Genomic DNA, 25,886 nt, shown 5'->3' with positions numbered 1-25,886 from the left:
GTGTATACACATGAAAGAGCATTCAGGCTGGCTTCCTCAAAATCTAGCTTGCAATGTCATTGAAGATACCAAGAAAGTAATTCCAGAAGTTTTACATTATCTTCCTTCAGTAACTATATTGCTTCCACTTTTTCTAGTTCCCTTTAAATAAACAGTTCAAGAGCTCCATCTTCGGGTTTAAGTTATTATTGTAAAAAGTGTTAATTTCCTTTTGCATTGATTAAGTAGTGCCTAAACATCCCATAAACTTATGTACGTCTGCTCATACCTTTTCAGTTTGCAATACTTCACTTTTCTAGATGCATTTGTTCCGTTGCCTTTTGATAAACTTTGAATACTTACTGTGTAAAATTGTAGATTTTGTTTTTTCTCTCATTGATGTTTTGGGTTTTTTTTTGGGGGGGGGATTATATTTTTCTTTTTCAATTATGATACATAAATCAACTTGATAGTTCATAAAATATTTATGGGCCATGTGGACAGATAATAGTGGCAGAAGGAATTTTAAAACAGGATGGTTTTAGGTAGGGTTTATAATTTCTTATAAATTAGTAAGCTGTTGTTAAAATCAAAGCAGATGGTGATTTTTGTCAATGGAGAATCTGATCATGTTCTTTTGGCAGCTGAATTTTAGTGAAAAATTAGTTTTGTTTCTGCCAGTGCAGTAGAATTCTAAAAGACTTAACAAATATTCCAGTGAGAAAATTCTAATCAATTTTGTTTTTCAAGAAAACCCTTTCAATCCTTCTGGGAGGTCTTTGGGGAAAATGAAGTTATTTGACAAATTTTGCTCCTCAGACAAAGTTGTGGAAGTGATACATGGTGAAGAAATACTACCAATGAAATTGAACTGTTAATCACAGAAATCCATCATATATGAAACTACTCTTATTATCTTCTCTCTTTTTTTTTTTTTCCTCAAGAAGGTTTTATTTCTTCCTACTTTCTAAATAGTTTCAATGGCATACTCTGCTTTCATTCTGAAATGACAAGTACAGGCAGTTCTTGTAACTTACCTTGAATATCTTGTCCTGATAGCTGGAGAATTTGCCTTGCTTCTGTTTTCCGTAATAATATTGTAGAGAAGTACAATTACCATTTGTATAATAGATGGGATGAACGGATAATTTTCCATTATTGCTTAAATCAAGATAAATCAAAACAAAGCTGGTACTCGACCCCATCTCTCTCATTGCCCCCAACAAATGCTTTAATCTATAACCAGTTTACCAGAGTATTTATTGTTGCTCTTATTTTTGAATATTGAACCTAAGTTAGCAACAAGCACGGATCTGGTACCACGTAATTTTTTAGGCCACCTTCAGAACATAATTGCTACTGATGACGTGTTCAGTATTTTATTGCTGTCTTTTGTGTTCAAGACTTTCTATTCCTTTGTTATTTGCTTTCTTCCCCAGATTCTCCATAAGAATCAGAAAGCACAAGCATACCTTAATTCCCAGCAACCCACTTTCTTTCCAAGCAGGAGGTGGAGACAAAGAACACAAAATGCCGAGTGGTCGAATAGCCATTGTTCTCTTTCTGCTGGCTTCAGTTCTGTATCCCTGGAAACTATAAAAGCAACTCAGATCTGACTTTTACTAGAATGTCCACCTGAAAGATACTTCAGTTTTCTTTCAGAAACCTTGTATGCCTTGCAAAGCTTTGCAATCTATATGAACATGTTTTTAATTTCTATTTAAAATAGAAGGAATGTGAATTAAAATAGCCATAAAATACCTTCTATTTCATTTCATGGGAAATTAAGAAAATCACAATCATGACAGTACCCAAGTTCATTACATCATTAATGGTCATTGTACACATTGATTGACATCCCAGCTGAAGGTATCATAACAATGCAGCTAAATTTGTTCTCAATTTGGACAGTGCCTATCCCCATTTTCCACATTATGGACAATCTTAACTTAAAATGTGAGAGTTCTTTTGTAAAACATGAATATATTTAAAACTAAATCTAAATTTAAGTGCTGTTGAGAATAAGGATGCTTTTTCTGATATCAGCCCTTTGCCATTGTTTTTTGTTGCCTTAATGAGAGTCATACGTTGTATAAGATATTAGGCAGATGTTAACTTGATATCCAGTGAAGAACAAGTCTATTAAAGAGTGTAGACTAAGCTGAAGTATGCTGCTTGCTTTTTCAGATTAATTAAATAGTTGTATTAATTCAATTGTTTTATCTTTTAACAGTTCAACCCCCAAAGAGATTTTTAAGAAGTGCAGAGCCAAGACACAATAGCTTAAGAATAGTGGGATCTGTCGTATTTCCAGGTATTTTTCTTCAAACATAATGTAACAAACTTTAGTGAAGTTACTATTTCTACCAACAAAAGGCTCTTTTTTATCATATCTGTTGTTGTTGAATTGTTTTAAATTGTTTTAAGTGATTTAATCAATTACAATTCTCTGCTGACTTATGTATACTTAATAGGCCATCCCACAGAATGTATTTCTGTCACTGGAATTTATTTTTTATATTGTTTTTTTATTCTTTCTCATAATTTTTATGAAACCAAGATAAATATTTTGTGTAATTGTTATAACAATAGCAATGTTCTGTATTCTTCCACCTGGCTGTAGGACTATTGCTCCGAAACATTGCTTTCTTCCACTGTAGGTATTTCAACTTCATCTTACTTGTTATGTACACAGAACCTGAAAATTCAATTAAAGACCAGGCTGTTCCTCATTGTGATGTATTTACTCTCATTGCTTTTTCTCTAAATGCACATTGCTGGCTTGGTTTTGGTAATACTCTTCCCTATAATTTTCTCCGTTTGTGCTTTCCAGTAACAACTTTACTCACAGCATATCTAGAAGCGATACTTCTATTGTTTGGGAGAAAGCTAAAAGACAATATTTCTTGAATTTCTTGATCTTTTTTTTGGTACAAAAAAAAGGACGTAACAATTTTTGTCCAAATGTAAAACAATTCCAGGAAATCATTTGTTTTTAAAGGTTTCTCTTAGTAGTTTATCTTACAACCTTATTTAATGTTAAATAATAGCTCTGAGTGGTCTAAAGGTTTGTCCTATTAGTGTACTTTTTCTCTCTTCTGATTCTGACTCATGTCTGTAAGCATGGCTATTACTTGAATGGCACAGGGCAATTTGAAAGTTAGAAGGCAACATTAAAATGTTTTATCCCAACTCTGTTTCTAAACAATTTACTACTAATAAAGAACGTTTCTACCTTCTCTGAGACAGACCATTGTGAGTAAACTAGATTTGGCTCCAGTGCTCTTTTGAGATGCTGGAAAAAAATCTCTATTTTGAGTTTTTTTTTTTTTTCACCAAAATTTGACTAAATACAACTCTTCACTTTTGAAATCCTACAGTTTTAAAATACCTGACATAAATGTTCTTTTTTTTGGATCACTATCCAAAGTAAATATTTTTATCATGGATAGAATATGAACAAATAAGAAAAATAGCAAAGAACTTTAATTAAAAGAGTAAGACTTTATTTTGAATTCAAGAAGAATAAGGTTATACCTGGTAGATATTTTTTCAGCCATTATATTTCATCAGATGCCCTTCTGTACCCTATGATACATGCTTACAAAACTGTCATGGAAATTTAAAGTGGTGGGACAGAATTTACCATCTTGGCAGGTTATGACAATAATGACATCATAATTTTGTTACTTTTTATTATAGATATATTTTTTTTTTCATATTGCTGTAAGACAGAACAAAGCGACCTTGAGGAAATAAAACCGAAAATGTGAAGTGGGAGAGATATGCAATGTATACAATTTTGCCCCAATATACTACTACTAAAGCCAGTTGGTTAGTAAATTTTGAAAAAAAAATATTAAGAATTTGCAATGGAAAAAGACTAATCATAATGACAATTCTGCATTAACATGTAGAATACATATTAATTTTCATGCTTCAGAGTTAAAAACTGAAACACCATCTGTAAATGACATTTTTTCCTTTATATACTATTACACAATTGAAAATATATACTTTGCTGTTTTGTGCAGTATAAGCTACAGTAAAAGACTGTTTATTAGCTGGAATGAACATACCTACTGATCTTAAGATTATCAAAATTCTGAAGTTATTCTTATGTATTAAATGTGATATCTAAGTCTTTATTCCATTTAAATAACTTAAGACTGTAATACGAATGTAAGTGGCTTTTCATTTTTTAATAAAGTGAACAATCATACTTGGACAGGAGAGAAAACTGTGGTGGCATTACTGCCAGTTGCCATAATGGAAAAGTAAAAAATTTTCTGAGCATTAATCCTTTCCTGCATCAAATACTTAAACTGTTTTCCACTTGCAAGGAATCTGAAATAGTAAATGGTAAGATAGCATTATGTCAATTTGTTTATTTGATTCAGTTTCAATTATTAGTCTGATTATCCAAATCACAAATGTTGTAGTAGCTGTAATGTTTTATACTAGTTGTAGCTTTTCAGTGGCATTAGGGTAGCCTGATACAGAGCATGGTATATTCAAGTTTAGACCTCACTAGTGCATAAATATCTGGCATCCCATACTTCTGATGAGGACAAATGGTTTGCAGAATGTCAGTGGGAAGGAAAATGAAACAAATTGTACACACTGAAATCCTGCATATTATGGAAGTGATAATGACTACACCAATTGTTGTTTGTAGAAAAAATTGAAGATCTAGAAGCACCTGTATGCTACAAACTGCATACAAGACTTGCACACCTGCTTTACTGTGGGAAAAGACTAAGTAAATCCTTGCCTTAGTTTGCTTCCTATCTCATTTTGTCTGAATTAAACAATAGGCAGCTCACCATTTAGTGAGCTGTAACACTAAACCCTTTTTAAGCAAATACATTGTGCACTGGTAAAAGGCAATTGCTATTCAATGGAAACAGCAAGCTTTCAGGTCTGAGTATGCCGGGCCAACATACTGCAACTTCACTCTTTCCATGTGTATGTTGGACACCAGTTGAGGCAGAACGCTTCAGAAGCCTGTACTTTTGAACCAACTAAGTCAGGAGGATGTTGCAGTGCACTGTGGTTCTTGTTTACGCAACCAGAAAAGCCTAGAACTAGAAAGAATTCTCTTAATTCTGTTCTTTGGAGAAAGCAAACTTGCTGTCTATTCGGTATTTCGTTTTGATGGTGGAGGTAACAGAACCAGTCCCAAAATTAGAACTCCATTCAAGATCATCGTTGAACCACTATCTTGACATTTATATAGCTCACTGTAAGGATACCATTGATAAATATTTGATGCTAATGATAATTTTTTTCAGTCAAAGTTTATGTCAAGCTGAATCACAACAGTTCACGTATTCGTCATCTGACAAATCATCTGTGAAACTTACAACTGATTGATCCAATATTCCAGTGGAATGGACCAGGTGGCAGTCTTTCTTCAAGTAAGGGTTTATTTTCTGACATGTCTCCCTGCACCCTCTCCCCTTCTCCCCTGCTCCCCTGAAAGCACCAGGGTTATAAAAGTGGGAATGTAAATAGAGGAGTAACTGAGGATACATTGTGTTTGTATGTATATCATATAAATTAACTTTCACTTTTCAGAAAGAAATGGGTAGGATACCAAACTAAAACATATTTGCAGGTCTCTGTAGAGAATGGTGCCGTCTCTAAAGAATGCTAGATGGAGCAGGGCATGTTGGATGCAACAGAGGCTGAGGATGACATTCTTTGCTGTGCTGAGAGACAGCCGGGAGCATTCCGCAAGGACAGAATAATAGGATGATGGGCAGAGTGATTTAGCCCAACTGCCTGCTCAGTGACAGGCTACCTTCAGATATGAAGTGGCTCAGGGCCTGACCACTTGAGTCTGGGGAATCTCTATCCTTGGAGATTTTCTGTCTTTTCTGTGCAACCTGTTCCTCTTTTTTTTTTTTTTTCTTATTTTCAATCATAATTCCCCCTATTGCAACTTGTCATCATTGCTGCTGGTCCTTTTGTGGTGCACCTCTTAAAACTCTTTCCTGTATCTCCCCTTAGGTAGTGAAGGACTGCAATTCCCTCCTCAGGCTTTTCTAGGGTAAAAATCCTAGTTTTCTTTGCCTCTTGTCCTATGCTCCAACTCCCTAATCCTCTCAGAAACCTTGTTGGCTTGCTCCAGTTTGTTAGTATCTGTCTTGTACTGACGAGTCAAAACTGGGCAGGGTCTTCCAGAGTACCCAAACGAGTGCTGAGTAGGGAGAGAAGAACCACTTTGTTTGACCTGCTGGATATACTGTTGCTAATGCAGCCCAGTACTCGGCCTTCACTGCTGCAAAAGCATGCTCCTGATTCATACTCAGTTTAAAATCCACCAGGGCTCCCAGGTACTTTTTTGCAGGGCTGCTCCTCAGTTATCTGTTCCACAGCAGCATCCATTGCTGCTCTTATTCTGTCCCAGGTGCAGGGCTTTGTGTTTGTCACTATTGAACTTCATGAGGTTTTAGGCAGACTGTCTCTCTAGTCGTGCAAGGTCCCACTGAATGGCAGCAATGTCCTGTAGTGTATCAGCCCCAGCTCACTCCCCCACCCCCCAATTGGATGTCTTTTGCATGCTGGACAAGAAGGCATTAGTCTTGTGGTGTAGGTCACCATAAAGATGTTAAGCAGTTCTGGTGCTTTTTATTAGCCCTGAGGAAAGCCCTTCACAACTGGCTGCTAGGCAGACCTATCTTCAAAATGATGATGCAGACAGTTTTTCATCCGTCTTGCATTCTACTCATCTAGTCCGTATGTCCATAGTTGGGCTACAGGGATGTGATGGAGGACCATATGGAAATCCTTGCTAAAGACTTTCAGTGTATATGACATCTAGGCAGTCAATTAATTCCAGAAGGCACTCAGGCTGGTCAGCCATGATTTGCCAATGGCAAATTGATGCTGCCTGTACTCAATCACTGCCTTGTCATTCAAGCATCTGGAAATGATGTCCAGTAGTTCTGTCATCTTAGCAGGGCCTGAAGTGAGGATGGCTGAACTGTGACTCCCTGGATCTTCTTGGCTACTTTTATGATGGATGTGTTTTTTGGGTCTTTCTGGTCATTAGGGACCGTATCACCATCAAAACACACAACAGTCATTAATTAGCTTACTCAGCATCCTCAGATACATCTAATTCTGGTCTATAAACTTGTATATGTCCAGCTCATTTAAGTAGGTCCCTAACACCACACTTCTGTCTCCCTGCAGCATCTCCCCTAAACTCTGGTAGAGCCTGAGGCAGGGCTGGAAAGCAGTCCTTGCTAGGAATGAATGAAACAAAGGTGTACCTCAGTGTTTTCCGTGTCATTTGTCACTAGGTCATTCAGCCTCGTTTAGCCTGGAGCCAACATTTTTATTGTCCTTCCTCAATTGCATGTGTTTCTGTTGGCCCTTCACATCCCTTGCCAGTTTCAACTTCTGGTTAATCTGCTGATGGAGAATTTAAACATTCTTTTTCAGAAAGATGTCTCTAATGAAATCATGGTCCTAATCTGCTAGTACGGCATGAAAACCCCAAATCATTGTTTCTGTATGGAGTACGTTAGGCTACTTGTACACGTTATTTTTGTCACAGAATAAAGATTGCTTAGAGATCATGACTGGTTCATCAGCAATATCTTTCCAAGCCTGCGCAGGGAACCCGAGTTCTGGTTTTTGTTTCTTTCCATGTATGTCTCATTTAACTTTTGTTGTAATTTCATTTTTAAAAAGAATAATAAGCATTGTGATGAATTTATAAACCTGTTTAATCTCTTATTTTAGTTTATAACTTAGGTTATGAACTATTCACCTTTTTACAATGGCAGTGTTTCCAAATCCTGTTTGCTTTCTTCTTAGTCTGTACTAGTGTCTATCAGAACTCTGTCCTTGGTCTTACATTTTCCTGTTACACAATCTGAAATGCTGTTTACACCATAGCGATTCTTCATTCTTAATCCTCTACATGCCAGCCTTCGCAGTAGAGCATTTCACATTTATATGATATCTAATGCTACACTGTGCTTTTGCTCTGAATCTGATAACAGACTTCACCCTCAGAATTTTTAGCATTCATTGCCCCAAAGTGATACAGGTGGTTTTGCTTGTACTTAAGCCTGTGGGCTATGTTGTTTTACGTGAAACTGCTTATCTCCCTTGGGATGGATATATTCTGGTTAGCTGAGTGTCCTGCATTGTAACTGATACATTTTGATGCCCAGTCTGTGATGCTTGACAGACATAGTATCAGGTATATTGTCATGTGTTTAAATAGTGAGCTTAATCTGATCAGACAGAAGACAACCTCCTGACAAAAATTGTCCGTTTCACTCCTCTGGCTTCTGTTTACTCAAACTGCAGTTTCAACAGTGTAGAACAGAAGACCATGGAGACATCAGACTTCTTCCAGTTGACAGGTTTAAACCTTTTCAGGCAGATTGCTTCAGTAGTATCTCAAGTTGCTATGCCAACCTTGGTTCACTAGCTAAAAAGCTATGGTGGCAGGAGTTCTTGGCTCTGTGGCAACTTCAGGTGTATTAGAATCAGCAGCAGGCTGGCAAAAACCATTTAAGTAGGAGAAGAAAACTTGTGTTTTCCTGACATAGGGATGAGAGAGGTTTTAGAAAAAATATTTAAAAAAAGCAGTAATGAGAGGACTTCAGCTTCAGCCACCACAATTTTGGGTAAATACCACAAAGATACTTCTTAGTCTCCTAGGGCTGTTGTCATATTCAATTTTTTTTTTTTTTTTTTTTGCCTCAAAGAAAGTATAAACAGCCAAAAAGCTATTTAAAGTTTATAGCTCATGAAAAGTTTGCTATGTAAAAGAATTTGATTACTTGGCCTCCTTTTAGAATGAATGTAATCCTCTCAAAGTCATAAAAATTATCTGGGTTTTGGTGTGAGAAGTTAGTCTTCTAATACCTATCATAGTGATACTCCATAACAGTGGGAAATTAAGATTCATAAACCTTGCTTGATACATTATTCCATGCTTGTTCAGTGTGACTGTAGGAAAGAAGAGTCCTTTCAGTGGAAGTGTAGAATTGTGAATTGAGTTTTAGGAAAGACTAATAAAATATTGCTTCTTTGAATGCTTCAAAATAAATGCAATTATTTAAGCATAAAATCTGTAGAAGAGAGACTATCTTTCATTGTACTATCTGTCATAGTTAGAAAAATCAGATGCTCTTTCAGGCACACCAGCCCTTGGCACACACCCTAAGAAGGTGTTCTGTGCCCCAAAAGTCTGTCTAGCAAACATCATGACTACAGTAAAAGCTCACAGAGAGCAGTAAACACTTTTCTTTCTGTAGCCATTAAAAAAGTTCTGTTTCTTGAACAAGCAGCTTTGTTCACAGATAGTTCCTGTCCACTTATGTGCAGTTGAGAGAGTAATGAAAAATTAAATACTCCACAAAAATGTAATTTAAAATCATTACAACTTTAAAATTAGGGAGTCATTTTTCTTCACTTACCATCGTGACTCTTTTGTACCAAGATCTGGAAATTTTACTTTGTTTAAACAGCTGTTGGGCCAGTTGAGAAAAAGAGGTTTTCAGAATGTACTTTAAGATGAAAAAAACTTCAAAATAATTGCTTCTTATGTTCTGGATCTCAAAGTTTTACTGCATAAAACAGCATTTTTGATGGTGTTCTGAACAGCTAAATAGAACAGAAAAGAAAAAGCATTTCTATCTTTATTTCCAAATGCAAACATTGGAATAGGTCTGTTCTAGTTTGGTGAAAATGAACCTAGGAATTTGGATTTACAGGAAAGTCACTGCTTTTCATACATACTGCCACCTAATATATGCATAGAAGGAATATTTATGTTGGAAGATTGTGACTTTCCTTTCACAGGACTGAAAAAAAGTGTATACTATAGTTCTGTAACAAAAAGAACTGACAAATTAAGACTGACTATGTAGAGGAATAAAAAGAGATTGCTCACTTTATCCTTTTTTCTGGGAGTTTTTTGGTCCTTAAAGTGGTAAGTGGAGAGAACGATAGATGTCTGAGATCAAATAAAACCAGTTTTCTAGGACTGCTTTGTCAACCAATACTTAAAAACACAGCAGCAATAAGGCGTATTTGTGTAATGCTGAACTGAGTGACACCCACTCAGCTTCAGTTTCTGAGTCCTGTGGCTTCAGCTGAATCCCTAATATTATTATTTTGTGCATGGGCTAACAGTAGATAACCATTTGGACCCTTACTTTCTGCATTTTCCCATGATGACAACTAAATTTATTTCATTATTGTGTTTACTAGAAAATAGCAGTGTGCAAATATCACCAACAGGCACTTTAACATTGAGACACTTCAACCTGACTGGATTTTACACTTGCTCCATTGTTTATAAGCTAATGGCAACGCAACCTGATAGAAACCTTGTAATAAAATATCTTATTTATGGTAAGTTATCAATCCAGGTTAAGTGTGTTCTTGCCTTGAAAAAGTTTTATTTTTTAAAATATGTATTGCTATTTTTTAAAAAAGTAGGCCTGCTTAGAATTTAATTTGCAGAGATAAAGACATTCTGTTTCTCAGGAAAATTGTTTTTAGTATTAGTAACTACCAGGCAATTCATTTAATGCCATTTACAGGGCCTTAAATGAAGCTCAGTGGCTGACTGAGAAACTTGTGAATACAGTTCTTTTTAAAAAAAGGAACATAAAACATAATGAAATGAAATGTAACAAATAGAATGGGCAATAATCCTTAATAACATTAAAATACTATAATTTTAAATGGAGTTATTCTTTGTTAGATTAATTTTAGCACAGCCATATGGATTTACTTCACACATGGTAATGCTTAATTATTTCCTCATTGTGCTTTTTAAGTACATATCATTTAATGATGTAATATTTGTAGCTTATTCTTTCCTGTTCTTGATTACCTTTCTTTCTGTCAGCTGGTGAAAGGTCTTTGATAAAGTGAAAGATCGTAAAGCCAATGTCATTTATTCATTACTAACTCTCCTTTTCTTCTTTAAAGGATATTTTATTCTTGTGGAATTGTAGGCAAGAGCTCCTATTGCAGCTAGCTTGCTTGACAGAACTGGAAAGGAAGAAGTTTATTTGAAGCAGTTTTGATGGAAAAGGTTAGAGTTTTCAGTAATGCAGATTTACATCCTTCAATAAGTATCAAATCTGAATGTTAGCATACAAAATTCAAGTTTCATACATACATACATATTAAAAAGTCTGGAATATGCAGCAGCAAGGGAAAGGAAATGGGGCAGGCAAAAGCAGGGTAGAGGATCTAATGAGCTGTCTTAAATTGGGTACCATATTTTGGATGTTCTGCTGCTTCTTTCAGCTGGTTTGGTTTCTATTCCTTCATTCTTTCCTTCCCACCGCCTCTTCTCATTTCTGTGATTATACCCACAGCATGACCCCTGTTCTTCATTCTTTTACTGCTATTTTCTCTTTAACATTGTGCTCTGTTGACCTTCAGCTTTGGGTAAGTAGGGTGGTTATCATGAAATAACTAGAAATATAAATTTTATGGTACATTGGCTTATATGTAAAAGACGCCCAGGTGTGCATTCAGCTTTGCAGTAAAGGTGAAATAGCTGATCCATCATAAAAGGAAATTTCATACCTATATGGAAGCTTTTTCAGTTACTTCTGCTCACAGAGATGGAATTCCTGTTCATCTTATTACTTCGTCTTCTATTGATCTCTGGGGAAGAGGATTCAGGTTTTAAGCCCTTTAAAATACTTTCGTGATCGTTGACTAAAAATTATGTAACATACTACCATAGCTGGCCATAATGTGTGAGATGAAATGTTGTGCCACATACGAAAGGGCACTTTGTATGCTTCTTAACCTTAGTGTTCGTATTCCTCATCCCTTTACGGCAATCTCCCGTTGGTTTAAAATTTAAAAAAATCACAATAATAAAGAGTAAGACTAAGATTGTTGACTTGTAAAAATCTCTTATGTATTTTCAACTGGCACAGCATACACTATTTTATCATTAAAAACTCCCTAGGGGTACAAAATAGGTTTTGTTTATAAATTAAGGATTTAAATTGGCAATTTTATTTTCAAATCCACAAATTACTTCTTTTTACTTCACATACGTTCCTCATCATCTTCCACATTTTTTCTTGCAGCTTATTCTGATCCTAAAAATTACTGTGAGTTCACAGCCCGGTATCACACAGTCCCCTGCAACAGTTGTCGTAACACTTCCTTTGAGAAAGCATTGCTTCAGATACTAAGCAAACTTGTTGCCAAACTTTCTTGTGAGGTTACATTAATTAAGTCAGAATGCCATCATGTAAAAATGCAGAGAGGAGGTCTACAGAATGAAATCTTCTTTATATTTTCAGGTAAAATCTGCCTTGCTTTTAAAGAATGATTAGAATTTTTACAGTTAATTGAATGTATTTACTGCTTATATGCAGAAAGTATAGTAAGGGTTTAATGTAAAAATACTTCAAAGTATTGCATGTGAAATTCATGTCAATAGCAAAAAGACAGTGGATCTACTCACAAGTGCACATTTTACATTATTTCAGAAGAGCTTTTGAACATTTTATAGCTGTGGATAGATCAATATGGTTTTAATTTTGTGTCATAAAACATTATCATGTCCCTTGTTGCACACTAACATAGGAAGGAAAGTGATACAGTGCATTCTGTAACTCCCTAGATTACCTTCATCTAGCCACCTACAACAGGTGTATAAATAACTCCATGGATGTGCCTTGGTCTTTATATATAAACAGCTTCCAAATGATAGACTAAGGCTGGATGCGTTATTTTCAAGAACTACATACAGTTAAATGAGATGAAGCTCAGTACTCTTCCTTCTTTAAGTGGGAACAATAAGAGGGAGATCACATAATTTTCCATTTCTTTAAAACAAGAGGAACCTAAAGGAGGCCTAGGTAAAACTGCATTGCCAGAATTAATTGAGTTGGCTTGATTTAAATCAAACCTTGGGAAAGGCTTGGGAAGATACCACCAAATTATGGTCTCTTTAAGGATTCTTACTGATTGTAATTATAAACTTTTTATCCGATATTTGGGTGTGTTTATACATAAAAGAGTTTGTGTTTAGACATAAATTAAGACCTCACAGTGTCTTAGTTACTTATTCTCCTTTGATAAAGTTGTTATTAAATAGACAACTATGATTTTTTTTTTCCATACAATGTTTCCATTACCAGCTTTTCACCAAATGCATTAACAGTGGACGTCAGAAATCTCAGTGACTTGTCAATGCAAAGAAGATAATTTTTTTTCTTGAGACTTGTTCTCAGAATATTCGTTCTGAATACTGAAACCATATGTAAAGAAAGTCTCAACTCCTTTATGCTGTGAGCAAGGTCTGAAGGAACCTGTAAAACAGTCCAAATACATGTTCAGTGTGCTTGAAGTACTTTGTTATTAAAATAGATGTCTAAAACATGAAGAGATGCCATTTGTAATTGTTGAGCTGACTGTACGTAAGAACATTTGCAATATTTTCTTGAACTTACTGTTTCTAATTATTTCAGCTCTAAAAAGGCCGTTGTTTTCACAAGTTGTATTAGATTAGTCACTATGTATCAAAACATACCGTTTGAAAAGATCCCTTTCTGAACAAAGTATACCAGTTGGGCTTCATTTTCCACTTTCCAGTTTTAATGTTCTGGAAAATTATAGGTGCTTATAAAAACAATGAAACTATTAGTCAGTTGTGTTTCTCTGAAAACTGTATTTGTAGTGGATAGCACTGACGTATCTGAATTTGCTCTGATTGAACTCGATACTTTGCTATTTAAATTTATAAAATTACTATGCCATGCTGGTTTGGACTGTGTTCCTGTCAAGTCTGTCAAGGTAACCAGTACTTGATCAGGTTAGTACTTGGCTAGAATTTCATAAGGCCTTATTGATTTAGATTTCCAGCCAGACCCACAATTTCTATGGACTGATTTAAATTAAAATCAATCAGATTAAGTTCAGACCTCTACATAGCAGTGGGGTTTTTGGGAGTTAGCACAGAAAATCCATAATTTGACAAAGTATGTTTCAAGTGCTGTTTTACAGTGAGACAAACAAGACAATTATTTTTGTTCGTAAATTTATAAAGGTGGGCATATTAATGCCATGCTTTCATCTCATTACAAACTTAAATATCTAAAGGGTATTTAAAGGGAGCTTACAACAAATCCGGAAAGGGACTTTTTACAATGACGTGTAGTGATAGGACAAGGGGCAAGGGCTTTAAACTGAAAGTGAGTAGATTTCAATGAGATCTAAGGAAGAAATTCTTCACTCTGAGGGTGGTGAGGCACTGGAACAGGTTACCCAGAGAAGTTATGGATGCCCCATTCCTGGAGGTGTTCAAGGCCAGGTTGGGTAAGGCTTTCAGCAACCTGATCTGGTGGAAGGTGTCCCTGCCCATGGCAGGGGGATTGGAACTAGATGATCTTTAAGGTCCCTTCCAACCCAAACCATTCTATGATTAAATGTTACATTCCACATCTGTGTAAAGTGAGAATAATACATAAAATAATTACTCTGTATAGCTTTGCAAAATAAAGTTAAATTTGTAAATATTTGTGATCCGTTTGGAAGAAAAGTGGGGGACTGAATTCTGATAATTCTATTTTTGTCAATCCTCATATTAAAGCAAGTGTTACTACCCTTCTTAGATGCTAAGGAGTAGACCAGTGTTTTAAAGAGTGGCTTTGCCAGATTGCATTTTGCCCAAGAAAAGGTTATTCACACAATTCCCAAATATTGAGCAGGAAGTCTTAAGGGAACAATGGAAGACAGATACATAGAGAATAAATGTGTAATCAAGCTTTTGACAGAGATGATTCCCTATAGACCTAAAAATGGTGAAAGAAAACACTGGATTATGTATTGAAGACAGTTTACTGATGGAATACACTTTGAAAAGAAATAATAAGAATATGGAAGAAAATAGAGACAACTCTAAAATTGCAGGACATGTGAAATGTTTCCATATGTGATTGTTTTTTCTGATTTGTCATCTTCATCAGAAGGAACTTAAATCTTTTGGTCCCTGTCTTCCAGCAAAAAGTGACAAATATCTGTAACGGATTGTCATGGTTTGATGTGGAGGGGGGGGATGGTTCTGGTGGCAGGAGAGGGGTTTTGCTCCCTGCGACCTCCCCGGTTTTGGAACCGGGTTAGGCTTAGTTCTGGCCACCAGATCAGACTGCCATCCCCCTCGGGGTTGAGCCAATAGGGCGCCTCTGCGAATTGTCCTATTTAAGTCAGGACAAGGGAACCGGAAAAGGTGCTTCGCCCAGGATCGACCAGAGAAGGGAGGAGGGCACTGCCCCCGCTCCCTGGCTCCCGGCCGGGCAGCTGCCTGCGTCGGGCCGGCGCCGCCCACGGAGAATGGCGACGGCGGAGCCAGCTGGGGAACTCGGGGGCGCCCCACTCCCGGGGTGCCCACTGGGCTGAGTTCACCTGGAGAGGACTGAGATCTGAGAGAAACAGATGCATCGACACCAGGTCAGTGAGGATGGAGCGGGAGGAGGTGTGCCGGAGCCGAGTTTCCCCTGCGGCTGATGGTGAGATAGCAGGCTGCCCCCCTGCAACCAGGACGGCCTCGGTGGAGCAGCGACCCACTCGCAGCCCGTGGGGAGAAGATGCCTGAGCCTGAGGATGGTCGTGTTGGGGTGCACGACAAGGCGGAGAGGCATCTGGAGTCTGAGTGACGACCCACGCCGGAGCGAGTGGCTACAGCTCCCTAAGTACCCGAGACTGTGGTATAGCCCACACCGGAGCAATCTGTGGGGAAGGATTGTTTCCAGTGGGCTGGACCAACGCTGGAGAAGTTTGTGGATTTTTCCTCGTGGGTAGGGGATCCATTGGAGCAGGGGAAAAGGGTGTAAGGACTCCTTCTCCTTTAAGAAAGAGGCAGCAGTAACAGCACGGAATGAACTGACCTGCACTCCCCCAGTCCCTGCCCCCTGTGCTGCTGGGGGGAGGAGGTAGAGCCGGGAGGAAAAGGAGGGGGGGGGGGGGGGGGAAGGTGTCGGTTTTAAGATCTGGTTTTGTTTCTTTCTGTCCTCTCAAGTAATCGGTTTTTGTTTCCCTTTGTCCTTCTAAGTAATCATTAATAAACTGTTTTGCTTTGAGAAAAGCTCTGCCTGTTTTGCCCAGGACCATGGTTGGTGGGTGCTCCCTCTGTTCTTGTCTCAACCCTCAGTCCCTTTGTTTTTTTCTCTCCTCTCTACTTTACTGGAGAAGGAGAGACTGTGTGAGTTTTAGTTGCTGGATCAGCCTAAAACCACTACAGGGATATATATAAATATAGAATTTATTACATTTATTGTAATACAGAATGTTGTTGCACATGATTTCAAGGAAAGGTACATGAAAATGAAGTTTAGAAAAGCACGTCTTCTTTTAAATATGACTTGTTTTGTACAGACTGTGGTTTTGTTCTGGGTTTTCCCCCAGAACATCTTCATAGAATCACAGAATAGTTTGGGTTGGGAGAGACCTTTAAAGATCATCTAGTCCAATATCGCCTGCAATAATCAGGGACATCTTCAACTAGACCAGGTTGCTCAGAGCACCGTCCAGCCTGACCTTGAATGTTTCCAGGGATGGGGCATCTACCACCTCTCTGGACAACCTGTTCCAGTGTTTCACCACACTCATTGTAAAAAAATCTTACTTCATTCTAAACTAATTTGTATTCCTTCAAAACAGAACTTTTATCTTAGCTCTGATGGCTGTTTAACAAATATAGTAAAAAATAATACTGTTTTCTTAGCTGCCATGCTCCTTTACCACCTGCACTAGACATAAACACTACGTAGCCCTACACCAGTGCCCAGCCCAGGAAGCTGGTCCCTTTTCAGCTGGGATCGTAAACAAACACCTCTTTGGCAGATACAGGGACAAGCTTTCACATCCGAGGTACCCAAGAATCTGAAACAGCCGGCCTTGAAACTTGACTGCTTACTACTTCCCATAGTTGAGGATGTCATTTTGTCAGCCTGCTCAAACATACACTCTTTCCCTTAGTTGACCTCTTGGTAAAATGAATAATTTCCTTTCCCAAAATCCAAAACACCATCATTATAGGCATTAAAACTGAAGAGATCCTCTGCTTATCATTCTACCTCAAGGCAAGATATGGGCAAAAAAAACCCAGAAGGCAGACTACATAGATTTCCAAGGAAATATAACTCGGTACTTAACATCCTCACCATTGGGAAGCTTTTTTTCTAAGATATTTTTGTAATTTCTTTGATGTAGTTTATACCTGTTACTACTTCTTCTGTCTCAGTATATCTGGAAATGGTTCTGTCAACTTTATATTAGCAATAGGTTTTGTGTATCTGAGAAGACTCTGACCATTTTCTTTTTCTGATACTGTCTTCATTGAACTAAACCACCTCAAGTTCAGTCTTTTTGGTCACGTTTGACAGACCTATGATCAGCTTTATAACTGTCCACTATAGGTTCTCCACATTTGTTTTCAGTACCTCAACCATCATGCAGCAGTTCTCAGGAGACCATGGGAGAATTAGTTGTGATCCCTAGATCACTACATCTCTAGCTATAATCTCTAGCTGTTACTTAAATAGAAAATGAACTGTTTTCTCTGTATCTTGGTTAGTGGGGGAGCTTTTTCTGAAACATCCACTTACTTGTAGTAACATTTTGATAAACACATTTCCATGGCAGTACAGCATAGTTCAGCTTCTTGGGTTGACAAATAGTTTCCCTTGTAGCTGCAGAAACCAGGTCCTGTAATCCAGTTAAAATAGTTTTAAGGTCCATTTTAGAACTCTTTGGGAGTTTGAGTCTCTTTAGGTATACTTTATATGTATCTTATAGGTTTTGTAGTTGGAAGATCAAATTAATCTAAATTAATTCATGGAAAGTTCATACTCATTTGCCATGATGGGGAGAGTGCCCCTTAGCTTAAGTAGATAATTTATAATCAGAACAAGCCAACTACTTTCTATCTGCTTTTGTAAAAGTTTGCATTCAGCAAACCTTTATCGCACATGCCCTATTTTGAATTTAATTTTCTTGCACAGAGGTGACTGGAATTTCACATGGTATTTCAGACGAGCCCTTACCAGTGCCTTTTACATCGTTAGTGCTTTTCTTTTGGTCCTAAGAACCTCTCTCTCATATGTAATAGTACCATGGTTCCCCTTTTCATTGTGACTGATCGTGCTCCTGGTTCTCTTTAATCAAACAAAATATACAGGCCTTTCTCATTCTTTTATTTCTTTCTGTCTATTTAAATCTTGTCCTTATTGACAGCTTTTCACAGTTTTGTTGTCAGCATAGCTCATTGGGACTTTTTCTAATAATCTTGTTAGTGGAAATATATAGTGAAGTCTGTCTAAGAGCAAGCTCATGAGTAATCCTTTTTGCAATTTCCCCCCAACTGTTATTTCCCTTTTAAGCATCACTCAGTACTCTTTTTAAAATTTCATTCTAATCATAGTCCGTGTAGTTGATTACATTTGTATGTGGTGCCATATCAGGTGCTTTCAAATTAATTACGTGTTTATCTTCATTGTAAAACATCAAATTGTATTACTTTCCGCTTACCTGCATGTGTTTCAGCATTCATTCATGAAATCTTTACATAGTATAGAAGCCTGATCAGCTGTTCTGTGGTTTCTTAGATTCCTTTTTCCTTTTCTGAAAAATTTATAATACGTTTCTTACCAGTCATAGCTTAGCACTGGTATTACAGTATCATCGCAGACACATTGCAAACCTCAGATCATAGAATCATAGAATGGTTAGGGTTGGAAGGGACCTCAAAGATCATCTAGTTCCAAACCCCCTGCCATGGACAGGGACACCTTCCACCAGGTCAGGTTGTTGAAAGCCTTACCCAACCTGGCCTTGAACACCTCCAGGAACAGGGCATCCACAACTCCTCTGGAAAACCTGTTCCAGTGCCTCACCACCCTCAATGTGAAAAATTTCTTCCTTATATCTAATCAAAATCTCCCCTCTTTCAGTTTGAAGCCATTGCCCCTTGTCCTATCGCTACATGCCCTTGTAAAAAGTCCTTCTCCAGCTTTCCTGTAGGCCCCCTTCAGGTACTGGAAGGCTGCAATAAGATCACCCCGGAGCCTTCTCTTCTCCAGGCTGAACAGCCCCAACTCTCTCAGCCTGTCTTCATAGCAGAGGTGCTCCAGCCCTCAGATCATCTTCGTGACCCTCCTCTGGACTCGCTCCAGCAGCTCCATGTCCTTCTTGTGTTGGGGACTCCAGAGCTGAACACAGTATTCCAGGTGGGGTCTCACGAGAGCAGAGTAGAGGGGCAGAATCACCTCCCTTGACCTGCTGGCCACGCTCCTTTTGACGCAGCCCAGGATACGGATGGCTTTCTGGGCTGCCAGTGCACATTGCCGGCTCATGTTGAGCTTCTCATCCACCAGCACTCCCAAGTCCTTCTTCTCTGTGCTGCTCACAATCCATTCTCCGCCCAGCCTGTACTTGTGCTTGGGATTGCCCCGACCCATGTGCAGGACCTTGCACTTGGCCTTGTTGAATTTCATGAGGTTCACACAGGCCCACCTCTCCAGCCTGTCAAGGTCCCTCTGGATGGCATCCCTTCCCTCCAGCGTGTCCACAACACCACACAACTTGGTGTCATCTGCAAACTTGCTGAGGGTGCACTCGATCCCACTGTCCATGTCACCAACAATTTAATTTAACAGTGTTAAATAGCACTGGCTCCAGTACTGACCCCTGAGGAACACCACTCGTCGCTGGCCTCAATTTGGACATTGAACCGTTGACCACAACTCTTTGAGAGTGACCATCCAGCCAATTCCTTATCCACCGAGTGGTCCATCCATCAAATCTATGTCTTTCCAGTTTAGAGACAAGGATGTCATGTGGGACAGCATCAAATGCTTTGGACAAGTCCAGGTAGATGATGTCAGTTTCTCTTCCCTTATCTACCAATGCCGTAATCCCATTGTAAAAGGCTGCCAAATTTTCAGGCAGGATATGCACTTAGTGAAGCCATGTTGGCTGTCACCAATCACTTTCTTTTTTATCATCTGTGTACCCTTTCCTGGGCCAGTTCTATTTTGGAACATGGAAACTGATGTTACTCAGACTTTCTAATTTCAGTACATTAAACTCTGAATAGCGCGACTGTTTCTAGTCTCTGTGTCTTGATACGGATATGACACGATTGGAACAGTTACGGAGTAGGCACAGGAACATGGAGAAATGAAAACCTATGCGTAGCCTCTGCAGGGTTCACAAACAAACCTTCGCTATTTTTACTTCTCGTACAGCAAACTAGCTGGATGTTCAGTTACACCTGTTCACTTTCCCCTATTTTTAGAATACCTAGTTTTATGTAATGTTCTAGTAGTTCTGGTTCCTCCATGCTGTTATGCAGTGCTCTGTGAACAAGGCATCATTTATTTCACACTGCCATCACAAAATCTGCGCACTAAGCATAACCCTTTCACTTTCACTGCATCATCTACAAATCTAATTCTCCTGTATTAGAACTTGCTTTCATTTTCTTCCTCATGCTTCCATCTCATGTTCTTTTATATCACACTATATCCTCACTTGTTTATTCCCCCTCTGCTTTTATATTAAAATCGCATTAAATATTGAGCTATTGTCTCACCTTCTACTCCCATTTTCTAGTCTAAATCTTGTTCTGAATTAGTCAATTAATCATGTTAAGCTGATTAGTCACTGTGTGATGTACCTCTCTTTAGAGAAACCTTTTTGGCAGAAAACACTGGTAGTAAATCACATACAAATTTTTTTCATCGGGTACCAGGTAAGCCTCAGGCAGAACCCTTTGCTGAGTGATTCTGTAGAGGCAATGACTTAAAGACATGGAGTTACTGCTGATTAATAATTCCATTTAGTCTTCTGTCTCTGTAAAGCAGTCTTGAATAAACAGAATTGATGAGTACAAACATCTTAGAAATTATTTCATGTAATTTTATCTTAATTTTAATGTTTTTCTGCTTTTAAAGCCCTGTTTTGTGTTAAATAAAGCACATTATTCCAGGATAAGTTAATTAAATATTTTGGTAGCTACATGAGGTATGATCCATCATTAAATTTTCCTTAACATAGGCAACTGAGTCACTTTCACGTCATCAAAATTTCTAAACAGAATTTTTCTGCTTTTATAAATCTATTTTTGGGGGGTTTTGTTTGTTTGTTTCTTTTTTTTTTTTAAATCAGATGCAGCTGTGAGATTAATACAGTACAAAATGTCCAATGTTTTTTAGAGCATCTCTGTAGAGACAATTTATTGATACCCCATACTAGCTTTATGAAATAATTTTTGTCCTTTATTATTTTCCAGAGCTTGATTTCTGTGGTATTTTTAGCAGACCAGATAGCGAAGAGTCAGTTCTAATTTGATTTTCTTCAGTTCTTTCACACAGTATGGTGATTATTTATATTACTGAAACATAGTAACGTGAAAGTTCAAAATGTAATACATTATTCAAGAGAATATTTAAATAGTCCTAAAATCAGAAGAGACTGCAAAATATTAGTTAGCTTACAGGATACAAATTAAGATGTGTGCATTTCAGTTTGTGAGGTGTGAAATGTCAAGTATATAAAATATGCTGTAAAGATAGAATATTTTGTTTATACTTCCAAAGTGAAGGATAGTAGTTTTCCATTTGTGAAGAGATTGAAACAAGTTAAGTTTACTGCTTAAAGAAACTTGCCAGCAGCTGGCTAAATAAGCCACAGATCCCCACTTCAGATTCCTCTCTCCTTTTCATGCTTTCTGCTAGATGGCAAACAGATCGCACTTCGGAGAATAAACTTCTTATCCCACTGTAAGAGAAGTCGACTTTGCTCCAATTAAATAAACAGAAAATTCCGAAGAATTTATGAGAAGTGCGCCTATAATTTTCAATAAAAAGAGCAGGATTATGCCTCTGGTACACAATATGACTGATTTTCCAAACAGAAAGGTTTAAAAATGCCTTTAGTTACATGTATGTGTAAAGCTTTCTCTTTCCCATTAAGCCATCTTGGTCTGCCTATACTAATGAACAAAACCAGCAAGGTTTTGATGTCATCTGCAGAGGACTCCTCTGTCACATTTTTTAAGACCTCTAAAACCCTCTTCAGTCAATAGCAGTGGTAAAAAATGCGGAGCAAGCTAAAAACAGCCACTAGGGTGAAACCTGTCGCCTCAACAAATGATAAACCAAACCAAATATTGAAAATCCCACTGAAGGTTTCTGCAGTAGTGACTAAGAAGTCATAACATTAAGCCAGGCAAAACCTAATAACCAAGTAAGCACCGACTCTGCAAAAGGAAGGAAGGTCTTAATTACCTTTGTATACTGAACACTAATGCTGTTAATTAAAGAACTATCCTAAAGGAAGGCTACCGTTGACAAACTGAAGTATGACTCAGAATAGTCATAACCAAATAGCTCAAATTCTGCTTTTTTTCTGCCAAGAGCATAATGCTGAGTTAGTCTTTTGTGATGAAGTCACTCTACAGATGACTGTACAGACTTCATCAAATGGCTTAACATGATCCAACAGAAAAAAATGTTTCATTCAGAACACTTGTTCTGCATCATACAGAGATTTCTGGTTTGATGTATGATTTTGCATTGCCTCTTAATAATTATCAGAGCTTAGATTTCAGCTTTATTTTGCCTTGTATGACTTATAGAAGTAGCTATACAGTTTATTTAAAACATTATTTGATACACGCCACCTTAAAATGTAATGGATGGACAAATCACCTGTGATTAGATGGAGTGAGAGTGACGAACAGAAAAGTATGGTATAATAAATAGGCGGTGTATAAAATATATAATATGCAATATAATATTTTATACATATATTATATCTATACACATATTATTATATATTATACATATATAAAATATGTATAAAATATATATTTTTTTTAATCAACTAGCAGAATGCTGGAAAAAATCTGATCTTGTTTTCAAATAGATAAACATGCATTCTAAACATTTCAAAAGTAAATATTTTTTTATTAACATAACTTAAATTCCACATTTTTTGTTTGTTTGGTTGGTTTTTTTTGTCCATAGTTGTATGCAGCCCAGGATCACACAATCCTTGTGATGGAATTCACTGTCTTCGGTGTGACAGCAGTTTGATATATGGAGCAACAAAGTGCCAAAGGCTGAGGGATTGCACTCCTGCAGTAGGTTTTATGTATTTTAACGTGGCATTAATACTAATAGATATTTTTAAATGTGTACAGTTTGTTTTGGTTACGTCAACAGAATACCCTTTTTTTAAAGAAATAATGATTCATCAGCATATTGGTAAAATGTTTTAGGTCATACCACTCAGGACTACTTCATTTTTAAGATCTTTGTAACATCTGCCAGGTTAATAGCCGTAGAGACAACAATTTAAAATCACAAGAAGAAAATATAAAAGTAGAGGTATTTTGTGTACTTAGTCCTTTGCTGACAGACCACAGCTCCTCTTGACACGGACTGGTGTAAGGAGTCTATATTGTAGTTTTCATCTACCTGTCCATTCAGTCGTTGGTTAAGAGGGTTATAGGGAACAGCTCCTGAGGTACATCCAGCACTGAGAGGTCATGAATGTTTCGATGTGGCCTCAATTGCAAAAACATCCTAAAAACTTTATTTCAAGATGAATTATAATATCACTACTGACCGGTTGGTAACTTCTTCCCAAAGAATGCAGAATTCCACTTGGGTCAGTCATCTGTTCCACCCTTAAAGATACCACATTGAGCATAACACTTTTGCTCCTACCTGAAGGAAACAAACACTAACATAAAATACCATGGTACTTTTAATGACACCCATCTTATTTTCTTTTGTAAAACTGTTGAGAATTACCAAGTGGTTGGCTCAATGCATTCCTTGTCATTGTCATTCCTCAACAGCCTTATTCAAGTTGGTATTCAGTAACAGAATCCTGTTTAAAGTCTTATTTGTTTTGTATTTGCAGATCATACCCCATGCAAATGGCGAAGTTTTTAATAAAAATGTAAGTTTATACTCTTCTTCCCCTTAGCTCTTTTTCCTATCTAGTTCATGTATAAAAATGAGCTAGATGTGAAGCCCCTTTTTAGCTCTTTGTCGTATCTGGAAAATGAGGTTTGAAGGTGTTTTGTTTTTTCAGGCACAAATACGGACCACAGGTTTAATGTCTTTAGGAACCTTATCCTGAAAAAAGGAATAAAAAAATACCGTGCTACTTCTAAGAAGTAATTTTTAAATATGATATATTATCTAAAGATACTATACTACAAGCATCCCACTAGTATACTGTTTACATGACAGAGCCTGAAGATCCAAATATATTATATTTTGATGTGAAGGACACAAAAAATGAAAACAGTACATATGAAAGTAACTAGTAAGACTGACGATTTGCCTTTCCAGTTTGAATGAACTAAAGTAACTAAATAAAACATATGCTACTAAGGCATTTGGAAAAAAAGGGAAATCAAGCATTATGAGGATTCCACAGAGTGACACTGAGTATGGCTCAAACACTAGTACAAACAGCGTAACTAGCAGAATATATAAAATAGCTATTTTTATCAAATGCCATTTGAAAAGAAATAGCTGGGAAAGAGCATATTAAAAAAATGTTTAGCACTATGACTAAAGGCTACTTATTCCTTATTTTCATGTGGTACTTAGAAATGAACAAACCACAGGGTCGTTACATTAGGCTGGAGCACTGCACATCCATGTTATCTCTATCATATCCCGCTCACAACAGCACTAAATTAGTTAGCATTAGTTTGAATTATTAATGGCTAAAAAGAAAGCATAGTATGCAGTATTGTCTTTGCAAAAATATAGACTTTGTTTTTGTTAAAAAAACACTGTACCAAGTTGTATCAATACACGGAGCCTCCTACAGTACGGATAGCAAATTAATTTTAGGATTACCCTGTGAAAGGGATGCAGCTTTTTAAGGCAACAACAATATAGACTAAGCAGCATTTTGACTTTTTTTAATATATTTACCTTCCTGTTGCGTATCAGAAACAGAAAGCTCTGGTTGGCAGAGCATCTCATCAATTAAATGCATTTATAGTATTGTATCTATACTTGCAGGAAGAATAATAAAGCTGATGCAGTTTTCACTGGGTTATTATACACATTCGGATATTGGCTTTCCATGCACATATTTTACGGATTTTAGCAGGATATAGAAACAATGGTTCTTGGTCTTCATGATCGGTGAAATTCACTTTAATTCACAAAGTTTCCATGCCCTTTAAGGCTTACTGGAAAAAGTAAAGTAAGTGGTTATAAAGGTTTGTCTTTAATTCTGCCTACTATGAACAAAAACACTTAACATGAGTATTTCTGAATGTTCTCTCTCGTTCACTTACTGCAGTCAAGTACAGATGCTCTATTATAGGTGCATTCTGTGGAAGAAATCCTGATCTCAGTTAACAGTATTAACCTGGGCTTCTAAATTACTCTTGGTTTATGCTGGCTTAACCAAGAAAAGTTCTCATTTGTCACTGCATGCATGCTTTATATATACAAATATACATTGCTAAAATATTTTAGGTTTACTGTTTTGCGTGACTGGAGCCAGAATAAAGAAATGTGAGTATAAAACCATGGAGAAAAGTTTTCCTTGTTTATCGGTTCCCCGAAAGACTGACATGTTAAATTTGTTTTCACTTCCTCGTGTTACATCTACTATGTGTTTGCTGGTTTTCCACATTGTGTGTGAACTGATACTCGCATTTCTATTTCCATAATTTTTCATAAATTCACCTCTTCACAATGAGGTAAAATCTGTGTGCACAGAAACACTCAGCACACTCCACTTTTGCAGATGGCCTGCAGTTTGTTAAAAATCTGCAGCGGTGCTCTATATCCTGCTGGAATTGGGTGCTTACTGTTTTATGTGGTATTTTTGCC

The 25,886-nt window shown here is 37.2% G+C and overlaps 2 protein-coding genes across 2 annotated transcripts in view; one reads left to right on the top strand and one right to left on the bottom strand.

Moving 5' to 3' along the window:
- The window catches only part of SPMIP7 (sperm microtubule inner protein 7), a 35,437-nt gene extending 34,302 nt beyond the window's left edge, over positions 1–1,135 (bottom strand). The window contains 1 exon segment of the mRNA XM_086608938.1: positions 1,017–1,135. Within this exon segment, the coding sequence (XP_086465064.1) occupies positions 1,017–1,135 (119 nt within the window).
- Positions 1,136–1,913: 778 nt separating this feature from the next.
- ZPBP (zona pellucida binding protein) lies at positions 1,914–24,092 on the top strand. Its single transcript, XM_086608937.1, is given in 7 exon segments — positions 1,914–1,935; positions 2,213–2,293; positions 5,274–5,399; positions 10,228–10,371; positions 12,084–12,302; positions 23,034–23,149; positions 24,021–24,092. Coding segments are annotated over 7 exon segments (780 nt in total).
- The last annotated feature ends 1,794 nt before the right edge of the window (positions 24,093–25,886 follow it).

This window comes from Tauraco erythrolophus, chromosome 3 (assembly GCF_009769465.1).
Source record: "Tauraco erythrolophus isolate bTauEry1 chromosome 3, bTauEry1.pri, whole genome shotgun sequence".
Classification (NCBI taxonomy): Eukaryota; Metazoa; Chordata; class Aves; order Musophagiformes; family Musophagidae; genus Tauraco; species Tauraco erythrolophus.
The sequence above is the reverse complement of the archived record's forward strand: the minus strand, read 5'-3'. Positions and strand labels throughout refer to the sequence as shown.